Source organism: Melanotaenia boesemani, chromosome 15 (assembly GCF_017639745.1).
Source record: "Melanotaenia boesemani isolate fMelBoe1 chromosome 15, fMelBoe1.pri, whole genome shotgun sequence".
Lineage (NCBI taxonomy): Eukaryota > Metazoa > Chordata > Actinopteri > Atheriniformes > Melanotaeniidae > Melanotaenia > Melanotaenia boesemani.
In genome coordinates this window covers 32,274,658-32,299,999 of record NC_055696.1, presented here as the reverse complement: position 1 = coordinate 32,299,999, position 25,342 = coordinate 32,274,658, and the positions used below count along the sequence as shown (strand labels likewise).

At 38.1% G+C, this 25,342-nt stretch overlaps 1 protein-coding gene across 1 annotated transcript; it reads right to left on the bottom strand.

Moving 5' to 3' along the window:
• pou2f3 (POU class 2 homeobox 3) lies at positions 1–24,223 on the bottom strand. The gene is made up of 13 exons (XM_042007668.1): positions 24,115–24,223; positions 23,735–23,791; positions 17,985–18,013; positions 15,688–15,783; positions 15,471–15,567; positions 13,894–13,982; positions 11,376–11,552; positions 8,084–8,225; positions 6,867–7,000; positions 6,599–6,763; positions 4,146–4,188; positions 3,829–3,943; positions 1–3,674 (listed from the first exon to the last, which is right to left on the bottom strand). Exons 2-13 carry the CDS (start codon positions 23,781–23,783, stop codon positions 3,635–3,637), a joined length of 1,176 nt encoding a protein of 391 aa, XP_041863602.1. The 5' UTR covers positions 23,784–23,791; positions 24,115–24,223; the 3' UTR covers positions 1–3,634.
• Positions 24,224–25,342: the final 1,119 nt, after the last annotated feature.

The window sequence follows — 25,342 nt, the reverse complement described above, 5'->3', positions numbered from 1 at the left end:
TATTTGTGGACCAGGTGACTTATGTGCAGTGCATTTATTTACTACCCAGTCATGTCTGTAAGTCTTTACATCCAAAGTTCATCTTCACTGATCTCTGACCTCTGGAATCACTAATCATCTCTAGCTGTATTGACTAGTCTTTTTTCTTTTATAGACCCTTTTTTGAGAACAAATGGTACAAATACAGATGAAATATACAAATGTTTAATAAGCCCAAATTACATTAAAAACTACTGAAACAAGGTAAATTTAATGTGAGGAACAACTGTGTGTTTGGATCACTTAATTCAACACACACACACACACACACAGAGCCATCTTGTGTTTAATGACTGTAAGAAGACGTAAACAGTTACTGATGCGACTGCAGCATAAGTAAAATGAGAGTTTGGCTTTATTTCATGGGTTAAATCAGTTTCATACCACAACACATTTTCATAAAACAAAATTAAATGTACAGTTTGCACACAAAAAGAAATCAGGTTTTTAAAAAACGTAACATAAACGTGGTTTGACATAGATTTGAGATCTGATGTGCGGCTGAATGGCCGACCTACAGCAGCGGCCTCGGCTTTGGTCAGGAGATTATTCATGAAGGCTGTGGAGCAAAGTTAAGGCTTGATGATAATCTGGATCTTCTAATAGTCAACAAACTGCATGAAAACAACAGATGTGTAATCTGTGCACTAGTAGGGATAAACCAGTGTACTGACTGTATTCATCCACAGCTGAAAATAGTCCCTACAGCGTTTTAGAAAAAAAGAAGAGAAAAGATTTTTGGGTGGTTTTATGTTGGTTTTCGGTTTAACCTGATCGGTTCAGGTATAATAAGACATCATCCATACAAACACTTTAAATTTATTCAGATTACAGACATTACAGCAGTGAAGAACAGAGAATTTAGTAATATTACATTTTCAGCTTTTTAAAACCATTTCACACACGGATTACACAGGGCTGTGGAGACGTGAGAGCAGGTAGTGTTCTTCACACCAGTGTTTCTAAGATGTTCATATCTCACAGCTGACTAGTTATCAGCATTTTCAGAATTCATCAATACAAAGAGGAAAAGTTTACAAGAGGTGCTGGTTTACTCTACGAAGCAAACAATGCTATCGGGAATGTGGTTTAGTTTACTAAAGTACCAAATACTTTACCATTTTAATTATACTTGACATGTTTTATATTAAAAGAAAATATTAGATTTTCACAAAACTCTAAAGTTTATACAAAAAACTTAATGAGTAATATAAAACTTCAACAAATTCAGCTTTGTTAAGCAACAGTTGAGGAAAAACACTCAGTATAACATCTGGATGCAGTTTACTGGACTTTTAGCCACAACTCTGGGATATTTTACTCACTTTAGGCTCATTCTCAGCATTTTTGTTGGATTAAAGTCAGGGCTTTGGCTTGGTCATTCAAAGCGTTAAGTTTTTAAGCGACTCCTTTTTTAGCCTCATTTGTTTGCTTTTTCCTTTAGCTAGCTATAATTCATAATTAATGTTTTCATCACTGATAGCGAGCCGTCCTGACCCACTCAGATCATGATGCTGCCACCGCAGAAAACAGTTAAATTCAGATCAAACAGCTACGATGATCAAGGTGGAAAACTGGGAAGATTGTTGGCCTGGCGATTAAAGAAATTTAACTACAGCAGTTAAAACTCAGAGTGGAGCAATAACAACACACCCTCAGGAAATTAATGACACCTTCTCCAGTTACTATAAAATATTATATGCATCCGAATCATCAGGAAATTTGGAAATACAATCTGAATTTCAGGACGATCTTTATATTCCCTCCATACCAGACAATGTTAAAGCACATATGGATAAGAAATTAGATGCCTCAGAAATCACTGACTCTATTACTAACATAAGAGGAGGTAAAGCTGCAAGCCCTGATGGTCTACCAGCTGATATCTATAAGATATTCAAGAATAAATGAATTGAACCTCTTTTAGGTATGAATGAGGAGGCCTTTCAACAGGGTTGTCTTCCAGATTCTCTGAGTGCTCTGATTACAGTAATTTTGAAACCTAATAAATCCCCTACATCCACATCGTATAGACCCATTTCACTGCTTAACACGGATGCTAAGATCATCGCTAAAGTTATGGCCAGAAGACTGGAACTGGTTCTTCCAATTGTGATTAATCCAGATCAGAATAGTTTTATGATGTCAGACGGTTTTGTGAAAAATAAATATAATTAAAATGAAAATATTACCAAAGGTTTTTATATCTCTTTCAATCGATCCCTTTACCCCATTTCTTCCCCAAAATGAAGTTTATTTGGAATAAATAGAAGGTCAAGCTTGAGACTATCCCTCCTTTACCTGCCATATGAGAGAAGAGGATTACAGTTACCCAGTTTACAATGGTATTTCTGGGCTGCTCAGACTAGAGCTGCTGTGACTTTATAAAATATATTTCTCAGATGACCTTGAATCCAGTACCCGACTGTCCTGTACTTTGTATTCTTAATCTGAACCTAAAAGACTGAAAGCCAAGCAGCAAAGAGAAGGAAATTACGGACTTATGTTTAGTACTTAGACGCTTGATCTCTCTTTGCTGGAAAGACGTCAAGAGTAATTTGATTGGACGCTGGCTGGAAGAACTATCAGCATGCCATGTCCTTGAAAAGTTAACATACACGATAAAAAAGAAATCAGCTGAATTTAAAGGCATCTGGAATCCTTTTCTTACATTCCTAAAGAACTGTGAAGTTGAAGAAGCACTGGTACCCTGAAAGTGACATGTCCCAAACTGTTGATGCCTTCATAACGTGATGTAAGCTGTGTGTGATAACTACTGTCATCATCTGAGTAGGCTGTTAAAGTTTAAACTCTTTATTAATTGTCTTTGACTTTTCCTGCCTAATGAGCATAAAGAACAGTTTTTCTAAGGTTAGAAATCTCGCACCATCACACCTGATGACATCATTCACTAAGCCCCGCCCCCAACAAGCTTAACACAGATGCATAATATTGAATCATCATCCTCAATAATTATATTATCAAGTATGTTTCTTTTTCCTCATTTATTTGACTACATTTTTCTTATACTTTCACTAGTTTGAATATCTGATTATGTTTTTGATTCATTTTTATTTAAGTAAAATTGTAAGAAGCAAATAAAAAGGCAGCTGTGGTTATGCTGAGTGCTACATTCATTTTTTGTTAACTGGTGCTACATAAATGCAACTGACATGTAAAGTTAAATGTATCACAGCGATAACTTTTCTCTTTGCAGAGAGAAGAAAGGCAAAAAGGAGCAATTTAACATACAACCTGAGTTTGCACATGAATCCTTCAACATAAATAAATGATTTGACTCGAAACTCAAACATGCAACCTCCCAACAGTGTTTGATGTTTGTTTTTATGTGCTGGTCGTCCCTTCATCTTTGCAGTAGAATACGGAGTCACATGACTAGTTTGAAGGACTTTCATTAGTGATGGACTGACTTCTACACAACTGCTTCTTGTTGTATGTCTCCATCTGAAGGTTGGCCTGTAGTCATAATCCTGTTTAGGACAGGGGTAGTGTGTTTGGTGTCTCCCCGTCCTTATCCTTCTTAAAACAAAAACAAAAAATCTACAAAAGCTTCATATGATAGAGTTTGTGTTTCTCAGTGATGGTATGCAGCATTCCATGCACGGTACCAGGACCTGCAAATAGACAACAAGATTATCTTCAACAAATAGATGAGAAGTCCAGTTTTTATTCTGTAGTCTAAATTAACCTCAGAAATAGACAAGGGTTTCACGCTCTGTTATGTATAGTTGTAGAAAATGAAGGTGTTGTGGGATTTATTTATTTTACCCGGGTGTGCCGTAGGAAGCTGGGTTGACCTGCGTGGTTAGAGAAACTGAGGCTGTGGATAGACTGTTGGGAGAGGGTTCACGGCTTATGCTGTTTGGGGAGGAATTTGATGAAACTGTAGGGAAAAGATTTTTGTCAGTTAAGGGAAAAAACAGATAAACATGTCTACATTTTTTTTTATTCAATTGCATTTTTTCTGACACAAAGGTAATATAGGGAAAATATTTTATACGTACTATTTGAATTTGTGTAATAATAATCAATTTTAATCACATTACTCATGAATGGAATATGATCTGTAGTGAGAAATTACTTGCCTGCACCTGAGGCCAGAGGGCTATATGGTCTGGATGCTGAGGCCTGAAAGAAATTAAAAATACATTGTAGGACCAGAAGATGTCTTTCTTTTAAACAGTTATTTCTTGCTTTAACAGCTGAATAACGTTGTGGTCAAGGAGAGAAAAAGCACTGGACAACTAAAAGTCTATTAAAGGTGCAGTGTGTAACAAAATCAAACGTCAGTGACAGAAAAATGTAATATATGATTAAAATTTTTCTATTGACATTTAATCACGTTACAAGAATGTTCTTTTATATTTTAATTATTTTCAAATGAGCCATTTATATCTACTTACTGTGGGTCCACACTCACGGTAGCTGCAATATTTGTGCGACTACGGTGTCTCTGAATGACCAAACAACTGTGTGTGAAGTGAGAACCCTCTGAGCTCTAAACTGGAGTACCATCTTTGTTTGGTAGGTGCTAGTTTGGGATAAGTAACACCTTAAAAGGCACCAAAAACAGTTACCTGTGGTGCAGTCATTGCTGCGCCTGAGTTCACTGGATAGACTCGTAGATGAAAACATGTTATGTTTGTAATAATTTTGGCCACTAACGGCCACCATCATTTCCTAACTGTGTTTAGGGATTTGAAGTAATTTCTATGTCGATCTTTACACTAGATGTCAGTAATTCTTACACAATGTACCATTTCATTATTTAAGCAGCAACGGCTAAGTTTTTTTTTTCTTAGTTTTTTAATGATGTGGATGATTGATGGATTGTGTCTACACACACACACACACAGTGGATATGAAAAGTCTACACACCCCTGTCCAAATGCCAGGTTTTCGTGATGTAAAAAAAATGACAGCAAGACAAATATTTTCACAACTTTTCCACTTTTAATATGACCTAATAAAACCTGTACAACACAAGTGAAAAACAAACAGAAACCTTTAAAATATAAAATAAACTTAACCTGGTTGCATAAATATGCACACCCTTAAACTAAAACTTTGTTGCAGCACCTTTGGCTTTTATGACATCACTCAGTCTTTTATGACAGCGCTGTCTTTTTGGGCAGTAACCTGTCTGCGTGGCTCATCTCTTCTTTGTAAAACCACTCCAAAGCTGACCGATTGCGAGGGCACCTCCTGTGCACAGATCACCCCACAGATGTTCGATGGGATTCAGGTCTGGACTCTGGCTGGTCCATTCCAAAGCCTCAGTCTTACTCCGGTGAAGCCGTTCTGTTGTTGATTTAGATGTGTGCTTTGGTCATTGTCATGCTGAAAGATGAAGTTCATCTTCAGCTTTCTAAAAGAAGGCCGAAGGTTTTCTGCCAACACTGACTGGGTTTTGGAACTGTTCATAATCCGCTCCCTCCACCCTGACTAAGGCCCCAGTTCCAGCTGAAGAAAAACAGTCCCAAAGCATGATGCTGCCACCACCATACTTCACTGTGGTGCAGTGGTTTATTTATTTATTTGGTTTTTTTGTGCCAAATATACCTTTTGGAATTATGTCCAAAAAGTTCAACCTTGGTTTCATCAGACCATAACACATTTTCCAACATGCGTTTGGGAGATTTCCGATGTCTTTTGGCAAAATTAAGCCCAGCTTGGATATTTTTCTTTGTAAGATAAGGCTTCCGTCTTGCCACCCTACCCCATAGCCCAGACATATGAAGAAGATGGGAGAGTGTTGTCACATGTACTACACAGCCTGCCAGAAATTCCTGCAGCTCCTTCAGTGTTGCTATCGGCCACTTTGACGCCTCCCTGGCTAGTTTTCTTCTCATCCTATTATCAGGTTTGGATGGACGTCCTTGGTAATGTCACTATTGTGCCATATTATCTCCACTTGATGATGAATGTCTTCAGAGTGTTTCATGGTATATTTAAGTCCTTGGAAATTCTTCTGTAGCCTTCACCTGACTGATATCTTTGAATAATGAGATCCCTCTGATGCTTTGAGAGCTCTCTGCAGACCATGGCTTGTGCTGGAAGATGTGTCAGGAAAAGTCGCCCAGAACAGCTGAACTTTATTTGGGGTTGATCAGAGGCACTTTAAATGGGAACAGGTGTGTGCTGACTCCAGTTTAACATGAGTTTGACTGTGATTGGTTAAAACTGAACACAGCCACATCCCCAGTTATAAAAGGGTGTGCACACTCATGCAACCACATTATCTCAGTTTGTTTTTACTTCACCTCCCTGAAAGACTTCTGTTTGTTTTTCGGTTGTGTTGTACATATTATTATAGGTCACATGAAAGGTGGAAAAAGCTGTGAAACTGTTTATCTTGATGTCATTTTTTTACATCACGAAAACCTGGCATTTGGACAGGGGTGTCTAGACTTTATATCCACTGTATTATATATATATATGATATTAAAAAATGTATTAAAATAAGTTGTACTCTTTTCCATCCCTAACAGTCCCAACAGTTTTAGTGTGAAAGAGATGAGTGGGTTAGACAGCTAACCATTCGGGAGTTGTAGCTGTGAGATTTGACTGGTAAAGCAGCCACAGGGCAGTAGATCCTTTTTTCCTTCTGACGACGATTACAGAACCAAACTCGAACCACCTCCTTCTCCATGGACAGCTGCTCTGAGATCAGGGTTATCTCCTCGGAGTTAGGTTTTGGATTCTAAAACCCCCAAATGTGATGAGATTTGATAAAGAATTGTGTATTGAATCAGCTCAGCATTTTTAACTTGGTAAAATAAAAACTGAATCCATCTTGGACTTACATCCATGAAGCGTTTCTCCAACGTCATCTTGATGTTTGTTTCAATACTTGTCCTCTTCTTCCGTTTGCGTCCATAGCCCTCCATCAGCGGTGGCAGAGAGGTCGAGGTGCTCATTGTGTCAGAAGGGGAGTTTTCTAATGTAAAGAAAAAGTGTTATATTTTTTGCTGCAGTATTAATACTGTGCTTCAAAATCATGGGAGAAATCTAAAGGACCAACAAGTTAAAGTAGAAAAAATGTTCTCATCTAAATCTTGGCAAATGAACTAAATAAAATAAAATACATTTTCCAAAGCAAAGTAGTTTTAGGTGCATCTTGATCAGGCTCTACAGAAGTAAATCTAATATCATACTTGTGTTTCCTGGAGTGATGAGAGGCGGAGCCTACAGTTTTCAGGCTCCTCTCTTATGGATTCAACTACCAGTCTGGGTTTAGGAAGCAGACATCCTCTCTATTAAGAAAAGGTTTAAAACTTTCCTTTTTGCTATATCTTATATAAAAGACTGTCTTCACACCCATCTCCTTATCCGTCCCTTAAGTTCTGCTGCTATAGGCTGAGGTTGCTTTTCTTTCTTTTTTACTTGTTAACCCCACCCGTCCTCTCCATCCCTGACCAGCTGGGGCAGATGGTCGCCCTCCCTGAGTCTGGTTGTGCACCGTGCATGTTCAGACCGGGGGATGGAACTGAAGAAAAGATTTTATATAGTGCTTTGGTTTCTCTAGCTATGCAATCTCCTTTTTTATGAATCGGTTCATATGTGAACACATTATAAACTTATAAAACAAATAGTTTTGATTGAATTATAACTGTAAAACAAATAAATTGGACTGTCTGTTAAAGGGCCTTGAGATGACTTTGTTGTAAATTGGCGTTTTGTAAATAAAGCTGAATAGAATTTAATCTTATAATTAACTTCCATATTATTGTAAATTATAGGGTATAAATAAATTCAAACTTTATTCGTATCTGCTCTGCTTTTTGCAACACACACGTATTTACCACCTTTATTGTTTACATGTTATTGCTCATTTTGTTAAGACTGACTGTGATTGAAGAACTGTGTATAAATTGTAAAGTACCTCAACAAATGAAATAAAACTTTTTGTTTTTTAATTAAATTATTGTGTGAGAGATGCATTTGATGAGTTTGGCTTCTTTATCTAATCTTTGATGTTATGATACAAACAGCACTGCTTATTGTAGTTATTTTGCTGTACCTGCATCACTAAGCCATTTCTCCAGCAGCGGTTTGAGCTTGCACATGTTTTTGAAGCTTAGATTTAGAGCTTCAAAGCGTGAGATTGTAGTCTGACTGAAGTCATTCCCGTACAGTTTTCCCATTGCAAGGCCGACATCTCCCTGTAATGGATCACAAACACAGCAGAACATATGAAGGACACCACTTTCTCATGGAAATGTTTAAAAGGGTTCAAGACCAAAACCTATTTGATCAGCAACTAAAGATCAGATTTATCTTTCTATCTCCTGGTCTTAACAACATTTATAATCTAATATTATATATTAATATATAATCTTAATATTATTATAATGTTTATAATTCACTATTTTATGTTAACAGAAATCCAAACAAAAGGACTAACATGCATAATGTGCAGTTTTTATTCAAGATAAGATGCTATGTGCAATAAGAACTAAATAGGATCATTTATTTTTATTACAACTTTAGTTTCAGTTTTCCACATTTGATATGACCACAAAAACCATCAACAACACAACACAGTCTTCTGACTGCCTTAGAAAAATAGCTGCTACGGGTTTAATTGAATCATTTCTGCATTGCATCACGATGCGGATGTGGACGATTCTGTATTGATGCAGCAATAAAACAGTCGATTATAAGTAATGTACAAATTCTGCTGTTGCCTGCTGCCACTGCTCTGCAGATAAATAACGGTCTCCCAAGAAAGGTCTGAGCTAATTGCTGAATGCAGCGTCTCCATGTCTGGTTCTGACTCTGGGAATCGATAAGAAACTGGATCCAAATGACCTGAGGGTTCTGGTCGGTTCATACTGGGTCAAGAGGTCTCTGATGTATGTTGGTCCAAAACCATTCAGAGCTTTATAGACCAGCAGCAGAACTTTAAAGTCTATCCTCTGATGGACCGGCAGCCAGTGTAAAGACCTCAGAGCTGGACTGATGTGGTCCACTTTCTTGGTCTTAGTGAGGACTCGACCAGCAGAGTTCTGGCCCAGCTGCAGGTGTCTGACTGATGTTTTAGGTAGAACCTGTAAAAACTCTGTTACAATAATCAAGCCAACTGGACTAGTTTTTCCAGGTCCTGCTGAGACATCTGATCTTTTACCCTTGATATGTTCTTAAGGTGATAGTAGGCTGACTTTGTAATTCCCTTAATGTGTTTCACAAAGTTAAGGTCTGAGTCCATCACTACACCCAGATTTCTGGCCTGGTTGGTGGTTTTTAATTGTTTCTTTTTGGCTCCAAAGACCATCACCTCAGTTTTGTTTTTGTTTAACTCAATAAAGTTCAATCACATCCAGTCATTAATCTCTTCAATGCAAGAGCCTGTACGGGGCCTCGGTCTCCTGGTGACATTGTAATATATATCTGTGTGTCATCTGCGTAGCTATGGTAACTAATTTTGTTTTTCCTCATGACCTGTGCCAGTGGGAGCATGTAGATGTTAAATAGAAGAGGCCCCAGGATGGAACCTTGGGGAACTCCACATGTAATTCTTGTCTGCTCAGATGTAAAGTTACCTATTGACACAAAGTACTTTCTGTACTTTAAATACATTTTCAACTAGTGTAGTACAATGCCAGAGAGGCCCATCCAGTTCTCCAGTCGGGAGTAATATATTGTGGTAGACTGTATCAAATGCAGCACTGGGGTCCAGTAAGACTAAAACATTTTTCCATCGTCTGTGTTCAAACATATGTCATTAATGACTTTGGTCAGAGCATCTCAGTGCTGTGGTGCTGTCTAAGACCTAACTAGAAGACATCGTAGCAGTTGTTTTGTGTTAAAAAGTCATTTAGCTGATGAAAAACGGCTTTTTCGATGATCTTACTTAGAAATAGAAAATTTGAGATGGGTCTGAAGTTGTTCATTTGTGTTTTGTCTAGATTGTCCCTTTTTAGCAGAGGCTTCATTACAGCTGTTTCTGGAAGTTCTGGGAAGACGCCCGAAATTAAAGACAAGCTCACAATCTGTACCAGATCTGGATCCAGAGTCTTTCAGACCTTTTTGAAAAAAACCTGTGGGCAGGATGATCAAAGAGGAGTTCAGCGGACGTAAGATGTCCCCCAGATCTTTGCTGTTAATGGGATTAAACTGTCATGGTGTTTAAACTGGTTTTTATGGACACAGTATGTCTGTTGAACATGCTGCTGATGAACCAACTGCTTTTCTGATATTCTGGATTTTGTCTGTGAAGAATTTGGCGAACTCATTGCAGGTTTTAGTTGAATAAAGTTCAGGTGCTACTGACACAGGAGGGTTTGTAATCCTGTGGACAGAAGTGAATAAGGCTCAAGCATTATAATGTCAGAGAAACAGGACTTCCTTGCATTCCAACAAAGCTGACAAATAAATGCTTTTCTTTTCGAGACACATCAGGAACCTTTTGGAAAAATTAAATGTAACCTGAAAGTGAACTATTTTTAGGACTCCCCCTCAATGTATCAGCTGAATGTCTTTAGGAGAGCTCCTGTGCCTTTCAGGGGAGCCGAGCTCCCTGTAGCTCCCCCGTAATTCGATCCCTGGTGTCCATAAAATTTATTATTTTAGCATTAAAACTAGTGACAAGGTTATTGACTGTTCAACCTGACAGGGCAGGTGTTAAAGAGAAGACCTGGTTAAACATTCCACTCGTGTTTTCAGTCAAACACCATTTTGTGATCACCTCCACTGAGACATTAGTGTGAACAGGAACCATACTCTCAAAGAAAACATGGTAAGGATCAGACAGGCCCACATCACACACAGCAACCTTGGAAAAGTCCAAACCCTTTGAAATCACTAAATCTAGAGTGTGTCCTTTAGTGTGTGTGGGCTCTGTTATATGCTGAGTCAGCCCAAAGTTCTCTGTTACTCAGGTCTTTAGTCCCTTTGTCCTGAGGTTTGTCTGCATGGATGTTAAAATCACCAAACCTGGATGGACGAAGCTGAAACAACTTTGTCCATCAACAAATGTTTACCTCACCAATATTATCTGTGTTCAATTTTAAACTGACTAGAATATTTAAAGGCAAATGTTTTATGGCCATCCAGTGTAGCAGAACACGAAAAACATGTTAACTTCCACGTTCTGTCTGAACTGAAAACCCACTGCTTTACTGCAAGAAATCTCACCAACAGATGGCTGCTTGACCATTTTTCATAACAGAACACCACAGTGTTAATGCTTCGTGTGTTGATGAAGTCAAGTCCTCCTATTTTCACTATACCTTTCCTCAGATCATGAGAAGTTGAGAAAATAAGCTTTCAAGGCTTCAGAGGGAAACAGGGTGTGGTTACTTCTTTGTTACCTGAGTGAAGCCCAGTTTGATGCGTCTTTGTTTGAATGCTTTTGCAAACTGCTCCAGTTCCTCTAGATCACTGGGTTCTTCCTGCGGTGCTACCGACATGTGTTTGGGCATCTGCAAGTGGGACATGTCCAAGTGGTTCTCCATAGAAGGTCCTGCCAGGCCTGAGCGACTCATAGCCTGGATCAGAGTTAAGCATCGCAGAGAGGAATGTTTAACTTCATACAATGAAGATTTAAACAGATTTTTATTTGATTTATTTGCTCAGTTGCTATGTTTTCTGCTGCTGTTACAAGTGAATTTAATAACTACAGCTTGTTCTTCAGGGAGTTACTTGTTTTTTTTGCAGACAAAATTTTTACTGCTGGTGGAAAAAAACAGCAGTTATTAAAGGTCCCATATTATGTAAAATTAACTTTCCAAAGGTTTTTTAACAGTCATATGTGTCCTCCTAGCCTGTGTGTGAGGCCCCAAAATGAGAAATTCTGTCTCCTCTTTTACTTGCTTGATCCACTTTATAGTGAATGTGTGCTCAAATAGGTGAGTCTGAGATCTTTCCCTCAATGACCTCACAAAGGGAAATAACAAAGGGATACTGTCACTGACCCGCCCCCCCAGCTAGCTGAGCCCGCACTCTAAAATCACCAAGAGGGTGCCAGCGAAGGCAGGATCCTCTCCCAGAGAGGGGCGTGGCGTGGCGTGGCGTGGCGTGGCGTGGCGTGGCCAGGCACCACTCATGAACATTTAAAGGTTCAGGCACAGAAACAGCCCGTTCTCAGTAGAGCTCACAAGAGCCACATTTGGAATGGATGAAATCAAGGACCAAGGCTGAATTTGGGGTAATACACTGAAAACAATGTTGTTGGACCTCTGACAAACATATGAAACTGTTAACCCAGTTATTAAAACCTAAACTTCCCTTAAAAACATTCTTAAATGTAAGCATTGTTTGAAAATTTCTTGAAATCTGGGTTTTTCTTAAAAACTTGTGTAGTTAAAATAATAAGTATTTGTGTTGGATTCAGCAGGGAGAGATCATTAAGTTTCTTTTCTTTCCTTCTCTCTGATGCCCCTCCTTATAGTGTGTTCCAGAAAGTTTTTGGGACCTGCATGGAAAACTGATGTCACATTTTTTTATCCAAGAATTCACCAGAGGAGAGGTATTCCTTTGAAATTAGACGTTTTGCAATTTGCCTTTTCATTTAATTTTATTCTCTTCTCAGGAAAGGCTAGAATAGCACGCTATAAAAGCTCAGAGTCTAAGATGAGTTTGAAAGCTGGACGAAGAAGGGCCAGGTCACCCAGTTCTTCCACTGAGCTGTTTGTGTTGCTGTTCTGTTGGTGCAGAATAAACTGTATCAGGTGAAACTGAGAATCTGGGCTTGTTCAAATAAATAACTGAGCCTTATGGAAAGATAGCATATTTGCAGCAACACTTATTATTACTCAGCCTGATGAAGCACATCAATTTAAAGGCTGAGTAACTTGCTTCAAGGTTTTAAGGGAGAAGTATGTATATGCTGCATCTAGTCTAATTGTGTTAATGCACCTTAATGTACAGGTTAAATACCCTCTGTAGCTAAAAAATATTAGTACACTTTTAAAATTAAAGCATGAGTATTTGTACTTTTAAAATTAAATGGTGCTTTTCTTTTCAGGCAACTAATCTCAGTCTGTCAGAGTCAACATCAACTTTTTAGAGCCCAAACTCATTAGCAGAGGAGCACCACAGCGGCTCACAAGCCAAGACACAAGTCCATCAGCCGTTTTCTCTGAAACAGAAAACTGTGCACTGGGGTGACTCGGATGATGCTAACCATCTTTGGTACAGTATAGTGTGCACATCTTATTAGACAGTTATGGCCCAATTCATCATTCATTTTAACTTCCTTGTTTCTTTTGTGCTGGTAATGGGCTCAGCTTCAACTGTGATGTTAGTTTAAAACAAAAAAAATAAAATAAAACACATAACAGTGCCGAAGTAAGCAGTGGATGTAACAATGAATATGTCAAACAATGGAGGGAATGGAGTTAAGAGGGACGGGTTTAGCAGCTCTGCTGTTCTTACGTCTGACAGGTGACCTCATCTACCTCACCTACACGAACCAGTCCAAGGTTCAAGAAGCACCTGTAGTCACATCAAGCATTTCAAATGTCACATGTCACTTTAAATGATGGCATTCATAATTCTATTTTCCTTAAATCTGAAATATTCAACCATCCTTAAGAATTATGACTTACATCCAGGGCCAGTATTTGCATGATTGCAATGCACAAGGTTTGGTGTGTTAATTGACTTATTGATTTATTTGCAACAATGACAGAAGATTGCAGTAGAAGATATAGAAAGTGAAAAGTTTTTCTAATGGCTATGTTATAAAGTGGTGTTTGTTTGTTTATTAAATGTGTTTAAAGATTTTTCTTCCTCATTCATGTTTTTTTACACCTATGTTTACTCATTTTCTGTCTCCTCCTCTCCTAACTGTCGCCATGTTTGCTTTGTGTAGATGACATTTGTTACCTGTGGGGTCAGAGCCAGTCCAGGTTGGTGCTGAAGAAGACTAGTTTGACTCTGGCTAGGGAGGGACAGCAGGTTGGGCTGCAGAAGAGCTGTGGTATAAAAACATAAATAAGTAAAAGTTTTTCATCAATTAGGAAATTAATAAATGCTTCTTGCAGGAAAAACATCATGTTTCATTGTCACGTCGGGTTTATAATAAAACAAACAAGGCAGGATGGCTTACTTTGGCCTCAATACTCAGCCCTTAGCAAAAGTAGTATACTTAAAGTTTATTTCATTAAGTATACTTGAGAATAAGTGTAGCAGGTATACCACGGACCATGTACTTCTAGTGTCCTAGAAAGTATACTAACTTAATACTTCTTCAGACTAAATTAGAACATTTTAAGTTTATAAAAGTACACTTATAAGTATACAGTACCCTCATCTATATACTACTAGTGTATGTAAATACGTCTAGTCCACATTTTAGTTTTCTGAAGCATGCTTTATACTTTTATGAACTTAGAATGACTAAAACTGAACTTTTAGGAACATAAAGGTAATTCGGTTGAGCACACAGACTGTTTACTGTAAACTTTTAAACTCCAGCACTACATGATCCTGAAAATGTACGTTTATAACAGCGGTAATACCTCTAAGCAAACGTGTGCCGTGAAAAGCTTTTTTATTCTGCTAAATTAAATGTAAGCACGACTCAGTGACTTGACCTTATTCTGTACTTCAGGGGAGCCCAAGTCCTCGAGATCTACTATCCGGCAACTTTTAGATGCATCCCTTCTTCAACACACCTGAATGAAATGGCTGCGTTCCCTCCTGCACGTCGTCCAGCTCTGCAGACGCTGGCAACGACACATTCGCTTGATTCAGGTGTGCTGGAGAAGGGATGCATCTTAAAGTTGCAGGATAGTAGCTCTCGAGGACTGGACTTAGGCACTCCTGTACTAAGTATTAGTACTTTGTAACAGAAAGAAGTAGAAAGTATACTTAATTACAAGTATGAGCTTTATTATTGAAGTATAAGTTGTAGTGTTAATGTACTTCGTCTCAGACTTTTTTTCATACTTATCAGTATAAGCTAAATATACTTCACCATACTATTCTTAAGTATATAATATATAGTATATAAAAAGTAAACTTTCAGTGTACTATCAGTATACTATCTCAGTTTAAGTATAAAAAAGTATACTCGTAGTACGTTTGAATAAACTACTTTTTTGCTAAGAGATGCTCTGATTCTAGCTTAATGTTGCAAGCTAGCTTTAAAAAAATATCCCACTGATCCTTTACACACACACACACACACACACACACACACACACACACACACACACACACACACACACACACACACACACACACACACACACACACTCAAAGATATAACTTGTTAATTAGAAAGCTAGACTGTGGAAGATTAGCTATTCTTGCCTGTTTCCCCGGTTGCTGTACAGACAGATCAAATCTCTTTCCCTAAGTACTGAAATGGCTGTTTTGAATATCACTGCTTTTCCCCTATGAACCATTAGCTCAGTTTCCATCAGAGTTGACTCAGTGGAAGTTTCCTGAGACTCCACCTTGATGGCTGGAGGGACTCTGGGAGAGCAGGAAGGGGGAGGGAGACGGCAGGTGAGAGGGTGGCATCAAAACCATGGGGTGGAGGGAGGTGAGCTCCTGAAGCGAAACAAAATAATCAGCGAGGATGTAAACAGTATAGGACTTTAAAATCTGTCCATCAATTATTACATCTTTTATTAAGTTAAGATTAAGTTTTCCTGAGCGAGTGTGCCTTACCCCACTCAGCTGGCTTCCATGCACAGGTGAGCTCTGTGTGAGGTGGCATGTCTTCAGAGTGGACGGAGGTGAGTCGTTGATGTCCTCTGTCTTTATCTAAGATGTAGAAAACGCATCCGAACTAACACATAACTATCACATATTAACAGATTAAAGTCTATATAACTTCTTCTATATTCTATAAACTCTACATAAGACTCATTTGTGTTGACAGTTCTGGCTGATTGTGCTTGTGTGGTGCATGAAGACAAAGCAGAGACACTAACAGACCAACGAACATTCACTCCTGGACCAGTTTGGTCACTAAACATGATCCAAAGATTAATAGATGCTTTCCCTCCTCTTCAGCAAGCCAGTATGCAAATATCCCACCCGACTTACTAACCCCTGAAGCCACTTCCTGAAAGCGAAGGCAGTGAAAGAAACATTCACTTGTTCAAATATTTAATAAAAAATCTGAAAAACTGCTGAATTTATATCCAACAAAGGAGCAGCTGCTCTGAAAAACACCAAAGCTGCCAATGAGCTGATTTTACTTTTCAGTCAGTCGTTTTGTCTCGTAGGGGACTCTTCAGCATGGAAGAGCCGTGGATCAAACCAGAACTACAACCAGCACAGAAGAGTCACTAGCTCCACAAAACTTTCCAAATAAATAAACCAGAGCAGGCCGATATTACGCCACATGTTGGCATAACAGCTTCATTTCAAAGGAACTAACAGAACTAAAATATATTTTTGTCTGTTTTTCAAATGAACTGAAAACCACATAAAAATTAGGCAAATGAGCCAGCTGACATTTCCTACAGCAGTAGTCTCATCATCTCTTTTTAATGCAACAGCATAACGAACGAAAACGATCGAAATTCCAGCTGCAGCGACAGAAGCTGCTGTTGTTTAGAAAACCTACTGAGTGGGAGGTTTTATTTTAAGGAAATAACTGAGCATTTTAAGTTTACAGGAAGCAAAAAATCTCATGTTGCAATTTTTTTAAAACCCAATTAAAAGACGAACTGCAGCTTGATGAGTATTGTACTTTAACTGAAAAAACAATTAAATAAATAAGATTTATCAGGTTTGTGCAGCAGTCAGTGTGACAGAACATCCGCTGGAACCTCCTAACTCAAAGTTTTTCCTTTCCGCCGTCACCTCTTGCATGCTCAGGATGGAGGATTGGATCCAAGTCAAGATTTGATGCATTGTGTTGGTTTTCTTTAACCAGGTTATATTTGTTATGAATTGAGTAGATTTGTCTGTAAAGTGCCCTGAGATGACATTGTTTGAAGTGGTGCATTTATGAGTGTTACCTCTGGTTACCTCTGGTTACCACTGGTTTGCTGTTTCCTGTTTTATTTGTACACTAATGTCTTGCCTTGTTTCAGGTAACTTCCTGCCCTCCTGTAGCACCTGTCCTCCGCTGTGCTCCACCTGCGTCTCGTCGTTTTGCCGTGCCTGACTGACTCCCTCCTTTGCCGCCTTACTTCGTCTGTGTCTATCAGTCCTAGTGTTGTGATCCTGTGTGCCTCGTGTTATTTGCTTGTTTTACCTTGTGGGTCCCACTTTTTGGTCTTTATTAAAGGACATTCATTTTATGTTTTCGGTGTTGAGTTTTCATTTAAGTTCTTCCTTCCTGGTCCAATTTTGTGATGGTGATGTAAAGAGTTTGATCCATGTAACAGTTGTTTTTTTCTTTTGATAAACCACACCATTCACAAAATAAATAAAGCCATGTGGTTTATAAAAAAAACACTTAAGTTATGCGGATCCATAATTGTTAATGTGGATTATAAATTTCTTCATTGCAGATCAGTCTCAAATTCCTTCTTTGCCTGTTGAATGTTATTCATAAATCCTATTTGCCAACATGTTGCTGCAGAGTTATAGTTTTTTTTTTAACGTTTGCTGTAAAACTAAGTAAGAATGTGTGTTTGTCTAATGAACTTGTAGAAACAACCACCATCTGTGGAGCTGATCTACACATGAAGACACGTTGCATATTTGCTTCAATTTAATGGACACTTTTCAACAATACAGGTCTCTGACTTTGGAGAGGACCCTCATAAAACCAGACTTCCAAGACACCAAACTATCTTCTTAACATTCAAATTGTGGCTTCTTTGCTATAATGTCATCCCAGAGGTTTTCCTAGACAACAGTTAAAACACTTTTGATTATGAAACAATCATTAGTGTAGCTGTGAGCTAAAAGAAAAAGAAGTTACAAGTTAGCCCGAGCTATCAACCCATCCTGATGAAGACAGAGAATTCATTCATACACAGGAAGTGATGTCAGAGACTTACCTGACGACTGAAGTCAATTCCGTTTTGCTCTAAATGTTGAAAGTAAAAAAGAAAAACAGATTTTAAAAGGTGGCTCTGCTTTTCAGTCACGTTCACAGTTATATTCATATGATGTCTTTCAAACAAATGTGGCTCACTGTGCTTAAAGATGAACCAAGAACGAAAACAAGCAGAAAAATGAAACAGAGAAAGTTGAAAGATCAACATGTTCATCTAACTTTACCACAAATTAAATCAAAATTCTGCTAAAAATGAAACAGTGTTGAATTTTTCTAAAGTAAAATGTGTAAATGAGCTCTCACACAAGCCAAGAGAAAGACTCCCTGACCTCTGAATTCTTTTCTCTTTCAGACCTTAATAATGTCTCTTCATCATATTTCATACAGATGTTTCTGAGAAATCTGCACCGCTTACATAATCAAAATGTTTCTTAAAATCCTTTTGTATACAATTTGACACGTCTCTCTGACCCCCACAGACTTCACTGGTGTCTTAAAGACTCATTTTCCAGAAGTTTTCTCCTAAGATTATGCTAATGAATTTCCATAAAAGGCATTTGTTTAAAAGTCCAATTAAAAAAAGTTCAAATAACAAAATGTCATATGTCAGGCTTTAAAGGTAACCTGTTGATAGTAACATGCTCTGTTACAGTAAGCATGAGCCTGATGAGTTATAGATACTTTATTTCTGGTTAATTGCAACAAATGTTGAATGCAAGTTGGATTAATAACAGTTTAATTGAACTATACAGAATAAATGTAATCCACAGGCTTCCTCAGCACGGTGGCATCAAAGTGGCATGAAGCAAAAACAACTATGATAGACCAATTTTATCTTAAACAAATAAATATAAAATAAGTGAAATGAATAAAATAACAAAAACAAGACACATCAGTTTAGTTACCATCAGACAAGCAATCTCAAAATAATCTGAGTCAACTTTTTACGTCTGAAAGAGAAGACGTTGCCTGATTTGCTATGATGAATTAAACCCATTTACATTAAACTAGATCAAAATGATGGGACTGAACTGGATTCTAAGAGAATTACAATTATCTATCTATTTAGGCTTATTTATTCTCGTATTTATTCTCTACTTAAAGTGAAATGATAACATGTGATAACCTGCTGCTGTAACTGAATTTAACTAAATTCTTTTCATGTTTTCAGAGCGTATTGTCTGAACTGTTTGATGTGTTAATAGACAGACTCTAAGATTTGTTTTATATATATATATATATATATATATATATATATATATATATACCACATTTTAAAAATAATTTAAATATATTAACCGGTACAGTAGGGGCCCTGTGATAGACTAGCAACTGGTCCAGGGTGTATCCTGCTTCTCATCTAGTAGCTGCTGATAGATAGATGCTACAAGAATGAACTGTGGCTGTTCAAGTCCTCTAAAACAAATCTTAGAGCTAAGTGATTTGGCTTTCTATCATTTAAGTGCGTCTTCCAACATGTTTTACTGTATAGGAGCCTACTGACCGTTCACATACACACACATACAGATGTGTGTCTAAAAACAAACAATTCTTTTCAAGAAGAGTCAGAGCTGAGTGTGTGTGAGAGACGGAGTGAGACAGTACAAAGGTTTGCTGAATAAGCTCACATCATTTGAATGTCAAATTGGGCCTTTTTGGCTCTGGGTGTGTATTTGAGAGAGAGAGAGAGAGAGAGAAAAAGTGAGTGAGAGAGGCAGCGAGCTGCTGGATACACACCATGCAAATACTCTCATAAGCCTCCACCACACCAACCCCTCTCCCCTCGCCTCTCCAGCCCCTCCCCCCTCACAGCGGCTTTACAGCCAAGGTTCCAGTATGGAAATGACCAAAACATGCAAATCAGCCCGAGCGCAGGAAGTGTGTATCTGAACACACACACACACACACACACACACACACACAAAAACAATGGTTGCACATCAGTGCATAGATACAAAAAAAAGGCTTTTTTAATATGAAATCTGATGGTTGTAAAACCACTTTTATAACTAGAAAAATGAATCATACTGTGCTGGGAGTAAAGGGACGGGAAATCTTTCACATGTCTGAACGTCATCTTGAGGGCTGAATATGATTCTTAACCAAAACCGTTTCCCGCTGCTATGCTTTACACACAGCAGGGGCCTGGCCGGCGTCGGTATTCTGTGGGAACGAGTATGCGCTGTGATCAAGGTCAACTTCAATTCTATACTTGCAGGAAACTTTTACAACATTCCATATTTGTCATAAAAAGAGTTAAAATCAGTTGTGAGTTAATCCAGCTCCGTCCCTGCAGGGTGTGCCACATGTTTTAAAACTCACTAGCTTCTACAAATGGTTTAAAATGAATTAAAATATACAGTTTCATGTTTTAAAACAGGTCAGGAATTTCCTCATGTTGATTAAATAAGTAGTTTTAGAAAAAGCTACTCCAGCTCAAGTAAACTGTATGCTTTTGGGGACTATTTTCTGCAAGAATTAGAGCATTTTCTAAAAAAAAAAAAAAGCTGGTGAATATTTATAGTGCATTCTGACAAATATATCAAGTTTTTGCTACACAGACAAGAACTTATTATTGATTTTGGACTTTTAATGGGAAATTAAGTCGGGTACAACAGCACCTTAACTTCCGGTCTCGAGGAAGATATGATGCACGCCCTATTTTCTCCTACATCATGTCTGGAAATGCCCTCAGAGTCCAATTAATGAGGTTCAGTCATGGCTGCAACACTGTTAATGTCTGTTTTTACAGGCTGAATTGTCAGACTGTTGATTGATGGTTATTTTCAAGATAATAGTTTCCAGAATGGTTAAAAGTATTTTCCTCTTTGTACTAAAACTGATTATTTAGTTTCTTACATGCATTAACTTGCAAAAACGTTACTCTTTTGTGTAAAAAATGCCCCTTTGTTTACGTTTAATCTGCTTTCAAGTTACACAAGAGTCGAGTTTGTGTTTGAGACTGAAAAAAAGAAAAAGAACACGTTATTCTGGACTTTCACCACAGAGACGGAGGTTTGTGTTCCTTCTGGTAGCATCTTCTAGACCCAGTTTCATTATCAGTCACCATCCTTCGTGTTTCTCTTCTTACCTTGTTTTGTGTGAAAACTGGTTTCATGCAGACTCTGTCATACGTTCCTAATGTTACAAAGGTTTGCCGCAGTGATAAGTTCTGCAAGTTTTCTTTTACCTTGACTGTAAAATCACATTTTCACTGGAGAGCAGCAAAACCATTAAAGGTTTTTATGTGAAACTGAGCTTTGAAACCAATGACAAAGTCGTGCAGAAGAATGTGATGAAGTCATTATCATAAGACAACAGTTTGGCTGGAAATAATGTTTAAACTCAACAACCTTTTAAATACACTCTCAGTAAATTGTAAATCATTGTCTCTTTCTCTCACCATCATTTTTTTGTTTGTTTTAATCAGCACAGTGAAATGTGAAAGGTTTCAAATAAACACACTTGCTTATAGTCAGGTTATGTTAAAGTAGCACTACATAACTTTCTGACTTTAAAAGAAGTGTTTCTGACTATTTCCGTGGCACACTGACATTTATTTTACACACTCCTGGAGCCGCTGTTCTCAAGGCTGAGAAACCACACTTCACTCCTTTACTTTACATCTGAGTTTCGCTTTACCAAAACACACCCGCAGCTGGATATCAACACACTGCTTCTTTTGAACATGCACATGATTCATCTAATAAATCCAAGACCTCATTAATGGAGTAATAAAGGAAAAGAAGAAGCGTTACCACCAGAAAGACTTTTACTGGCTGGAGAGAGCTCAGAATGTAGCTGGGATGCTACGTGGATGCTGAATTAGCTGTCCAGGGGGTGTCTCATTGATAAAAATTTGAGTTTTAAGTTCAGTAGTACAACGTTAGGATTAAGGTCTTGGTTCAGACTCCCCTTTCTCTAGCTACTTCTGACTCCACTTCATGTTGATAAGCAGCATGTTGGAACTTAGTTTTCTGCAGATTGCTGAACCTCTTCCCATCTTTACTTGACTCCCAATTTCCACCGGAGGCGTCTGTGTGCCGACCTCAGATCACACGGGAACATGTTTAGAAGCGGAGCTCCCGCAAATGCAGTTTGCCTGATTAGATTCACGAGATCACGAACTCACAGTAGAACTGGAGAATGTGTGATTCTCCAGTTCCAGGATAAACGTATCGCTGTATATAATGAAAAAAAACAACAGACAGCCTGACTTGTAAATGATCTGCTTGTAAATGAAAATCTGCTTGGGGGCTTTTATTATGAAAATTACCGGAAGCTTTCACACTGCTCCGTGTCTGATCCCTATCTGAACTGCTGAGTTTGGCATGTTCTGGACGTGTGCTCCATCAAACATACTGCGGAGATGCAGCCCGCGCCTCTCCAGATGCTCCCTTTCTGTTCAGCTTACTGACCAGCTGCAGCATGTTATTCCAGCTGTTTCCTACTTTTCCAGATGTTTGTAGCCCTCATCCTAACCTCTGAGACTTGTTGCTACCAGCAAATTCAAGATGAGCCACTTTATCTTGAGATAAAATGTCTCTTGTCTGGGTTTTTTAATTCACCTTTTACACAGCACTCCTGGTTTTTGAGAACCTGGGATTGAATATGCAATGCCATGAGATCAGTTCATTAACTCAGCTGTTACCTCCAAATCACATTCACCTCCAACATGTGTAAACACATCATCTAACAGGCAGGTGTGTATGGAGTGAACAGGTGCAGGTAGAGATTCTCCTGAGATAAACTTTTCAGCCTCTGTTGCCTTCTCATGCAGTCAGTTCACTCCAACAGTGTCTCTTCACACAAATACTTTTGGGTTTGTTCTACAGATTTTACTTTGGGGTTTCTGTTTGCACACCAGAACAATGGAGAATACTTTGTTTGTATTTTGGTGTTTTAAGCATCGTCTCCAGAGAAAATGTCTCCATCAGTGTTTCTGTATTTTTTGTCAGGAAGTGGATTTACTGTAAGCAACTGTTATAACCCCCAACACCAGTTTTGACAGTGATATTTTACGCTGTGACAAAAAGCAGACATTTGGCACTTCCATGAAGATGAGTCGATCACTTCTCTCACGCAACTATTGTCTGAATAAAAGTTCCACATTTTTCTGCTACTAGTTCCTGGTTTTTGTTTTGTGGACGGCTCGTGTCCTCAGCCTCTAGGCTGCCTGTATGTTACTGCAAACAGCCTCAGGCACATCCACACACACAAATTAACTGCCACAGTATCTTCACACACATGTACAGACCTGCACACACAGCGTCCTACAAATTATGAGCAATTGAAAAAAATTGTATGTATATTTTATTTGTATCAGATCAGACAATTTGTTGCTTCAAGTTTAAATACAGAAATAAATTTTTCCTTCTGTGGTAAAGATCATTGATGAGTAAAACAAAATGAAAAACTAAATCTAAAAGTCCCTGAAAAGAATTAAAATTTAAAAGAAGCTTAAAATTGTTCCTGTAACCTGAAACATGTGTTCTCTCTGATAATCCTAAATTAAAGAACATTCCTCTCATTTTCCAGAGATGTTTTTATACATTAAAGTCAACACAAAAGAATATTCCCAATAAGTCCCTAAAATAGAAGCTTTTCCAGTTTAAAGATAGTGATGAACCAGTTTCCATGTGAACAGCAGCAGTGTCAGAACAAATAAAACAACTTTCCTGAGTGACTTCTGTGGAGTTCAGCTGTGTGTTGTGATTTAGATTCGGCTGGGATGAAGCAGAAAATTCTTACCTGCCTGCTCAGCTGGAGCCTCCGACTGCTCCACCGTGTCTGTGCTCATCTTAATATCTGTAATGATAAATATAGCTGATTTTCCTACAGGATTGTAACTTTACCAGGACAATGAAGCACTCAGGCCACCCAGGAAAATGATCTTGACTTTATTCTAATGTGCCCTCCCCTCCACACCACCACACAAACTCTACACACTCCTGTGTGAACCCTACTTATAATATTCATAAGCAAGACAGCTATTCTGATAAAACTCTGCAACAGTTTTCTCAGTCTGTAATAAATTCACAAAAATGATCATTATTCAAACTAAACTAGAAAAAACAAAAACACAAAGATATTAAAGCGTCACAGATGAACAGGCTCTCACACTGACTCACCTCAGGTGAACAGCTTTTGCTGCTCCAGCTTCTCTATCTCCCTGTTTTTTCACGACAAAGAAAGTGTTGAGTTATAAAGTTTTGGAAATCCACAGCTGCTTATCAGCATTTTCCTAAGTGGAGAAGCGTTCACCTCTGCCATACACCCCATGCCTCCTGACAGGCTGATTTGCATATGTCTCATTGCAACCTATCCAGCTTCAGACTCTTTGCATAAAACACCAATGGACTCACTGCAAATTTACAGCACTCGTGTGTGTTTCTGTGTGTGTCCATCCAAAAAGGATGAGTGGATTCATCCACAGGTTGCCCTGGCTAACAAGATGACTTTGTAAATGAGCTCAGAGTGTGTTGCAATTGGAAAAGCAGGCCATCGCTTACCTTCGCTCATTTTCATTCAACCCTGTTTCCAAAGAAAATTACAAATGTAAATTTAAACTGAGTGCAATTATTTGAACTTCATAATAATTAAAATTAAGTTTAAATTGAAATTTAATACAGACATGTCAGATGCTGAAATTAATACTTTTTTTCACAAAAATATGTATGCTTATTTTGAGTTTGATGTCAGCATGATAAAAAAAAACCAAGTTGTTGTAGTTGTCTTGCTAAACTGAGCAAGACCTGCCTTATAAAGAAACATCACTGGGCATCTTCATATTGTATGTTGCTCCACAAACAGTTTATTTCTTCAGTATTAGGTTACTTTTGTGTACTGATGACCCTGTGATGGACTGGCAACCTCTCCAGGGTTTGCCCTGCCTCTCATCTGATAGCAGCTGGTTTAGGTTCCTACAAACATAAATTGGATTAAGCAGGTACAGGTTATGTCTATAACAAGCTTCTCCTCCTTATTCTGTAGTGCACATCATTTCTAATTTGGCTGGTTAATACTCAAACAGCTGCAAATCAAGTCTAGTTACTAATAATCTAGCAGAAAAGATTCCTTTAAGACATTTAAGACATTTAATGTTATAAACTTTTACAAAACTTAGCTGCTCATCTGCTGATGAAGACCAGAAAGAGAGCACAAATTACAATAATCTTAAAATCTTTGGATTGATTTTCTGTGTGCTTCCAAACTGATTTAGAAATACTGTACTTATATTAGTATATATCAGCTTTTAAAGATCTTAATGGTTTTAGTCCTGAATATTGGCCACCGGGGCAATTATTTTTTAACATATCCTATTTTATCATATTTTATAAAACTTATTTATCTTAGTTT

What these genes read in the sequence shown, in the direction of transcription:
- pou2f3 (XM_042007668.1), bottom strand. Translation starts at nt 23,783, where the DNA reads ATGAGCACAGACACGGTGGAGCAGTCGGAGGCTCCAGCTGAGCAGGCA. An exon ending in GAAATGGCTTAGTGATGCAG is followed by an intron (nt 7,001 to 8,083) that starts GTACAGCAAAAT and finishes TCTTTACATTAG; the next exon opens with AAAACTCCCCTTCTGACACA. An exon ending in CCCTCTGGCCTCAGGTGCAG is followed by an intron (nt 3,944 to 4,145) that starts GCAAGTAATTTC and finishes TTTTCCCTACAG; the next exon opens with TTTCATCAAATTCCTCCCCA.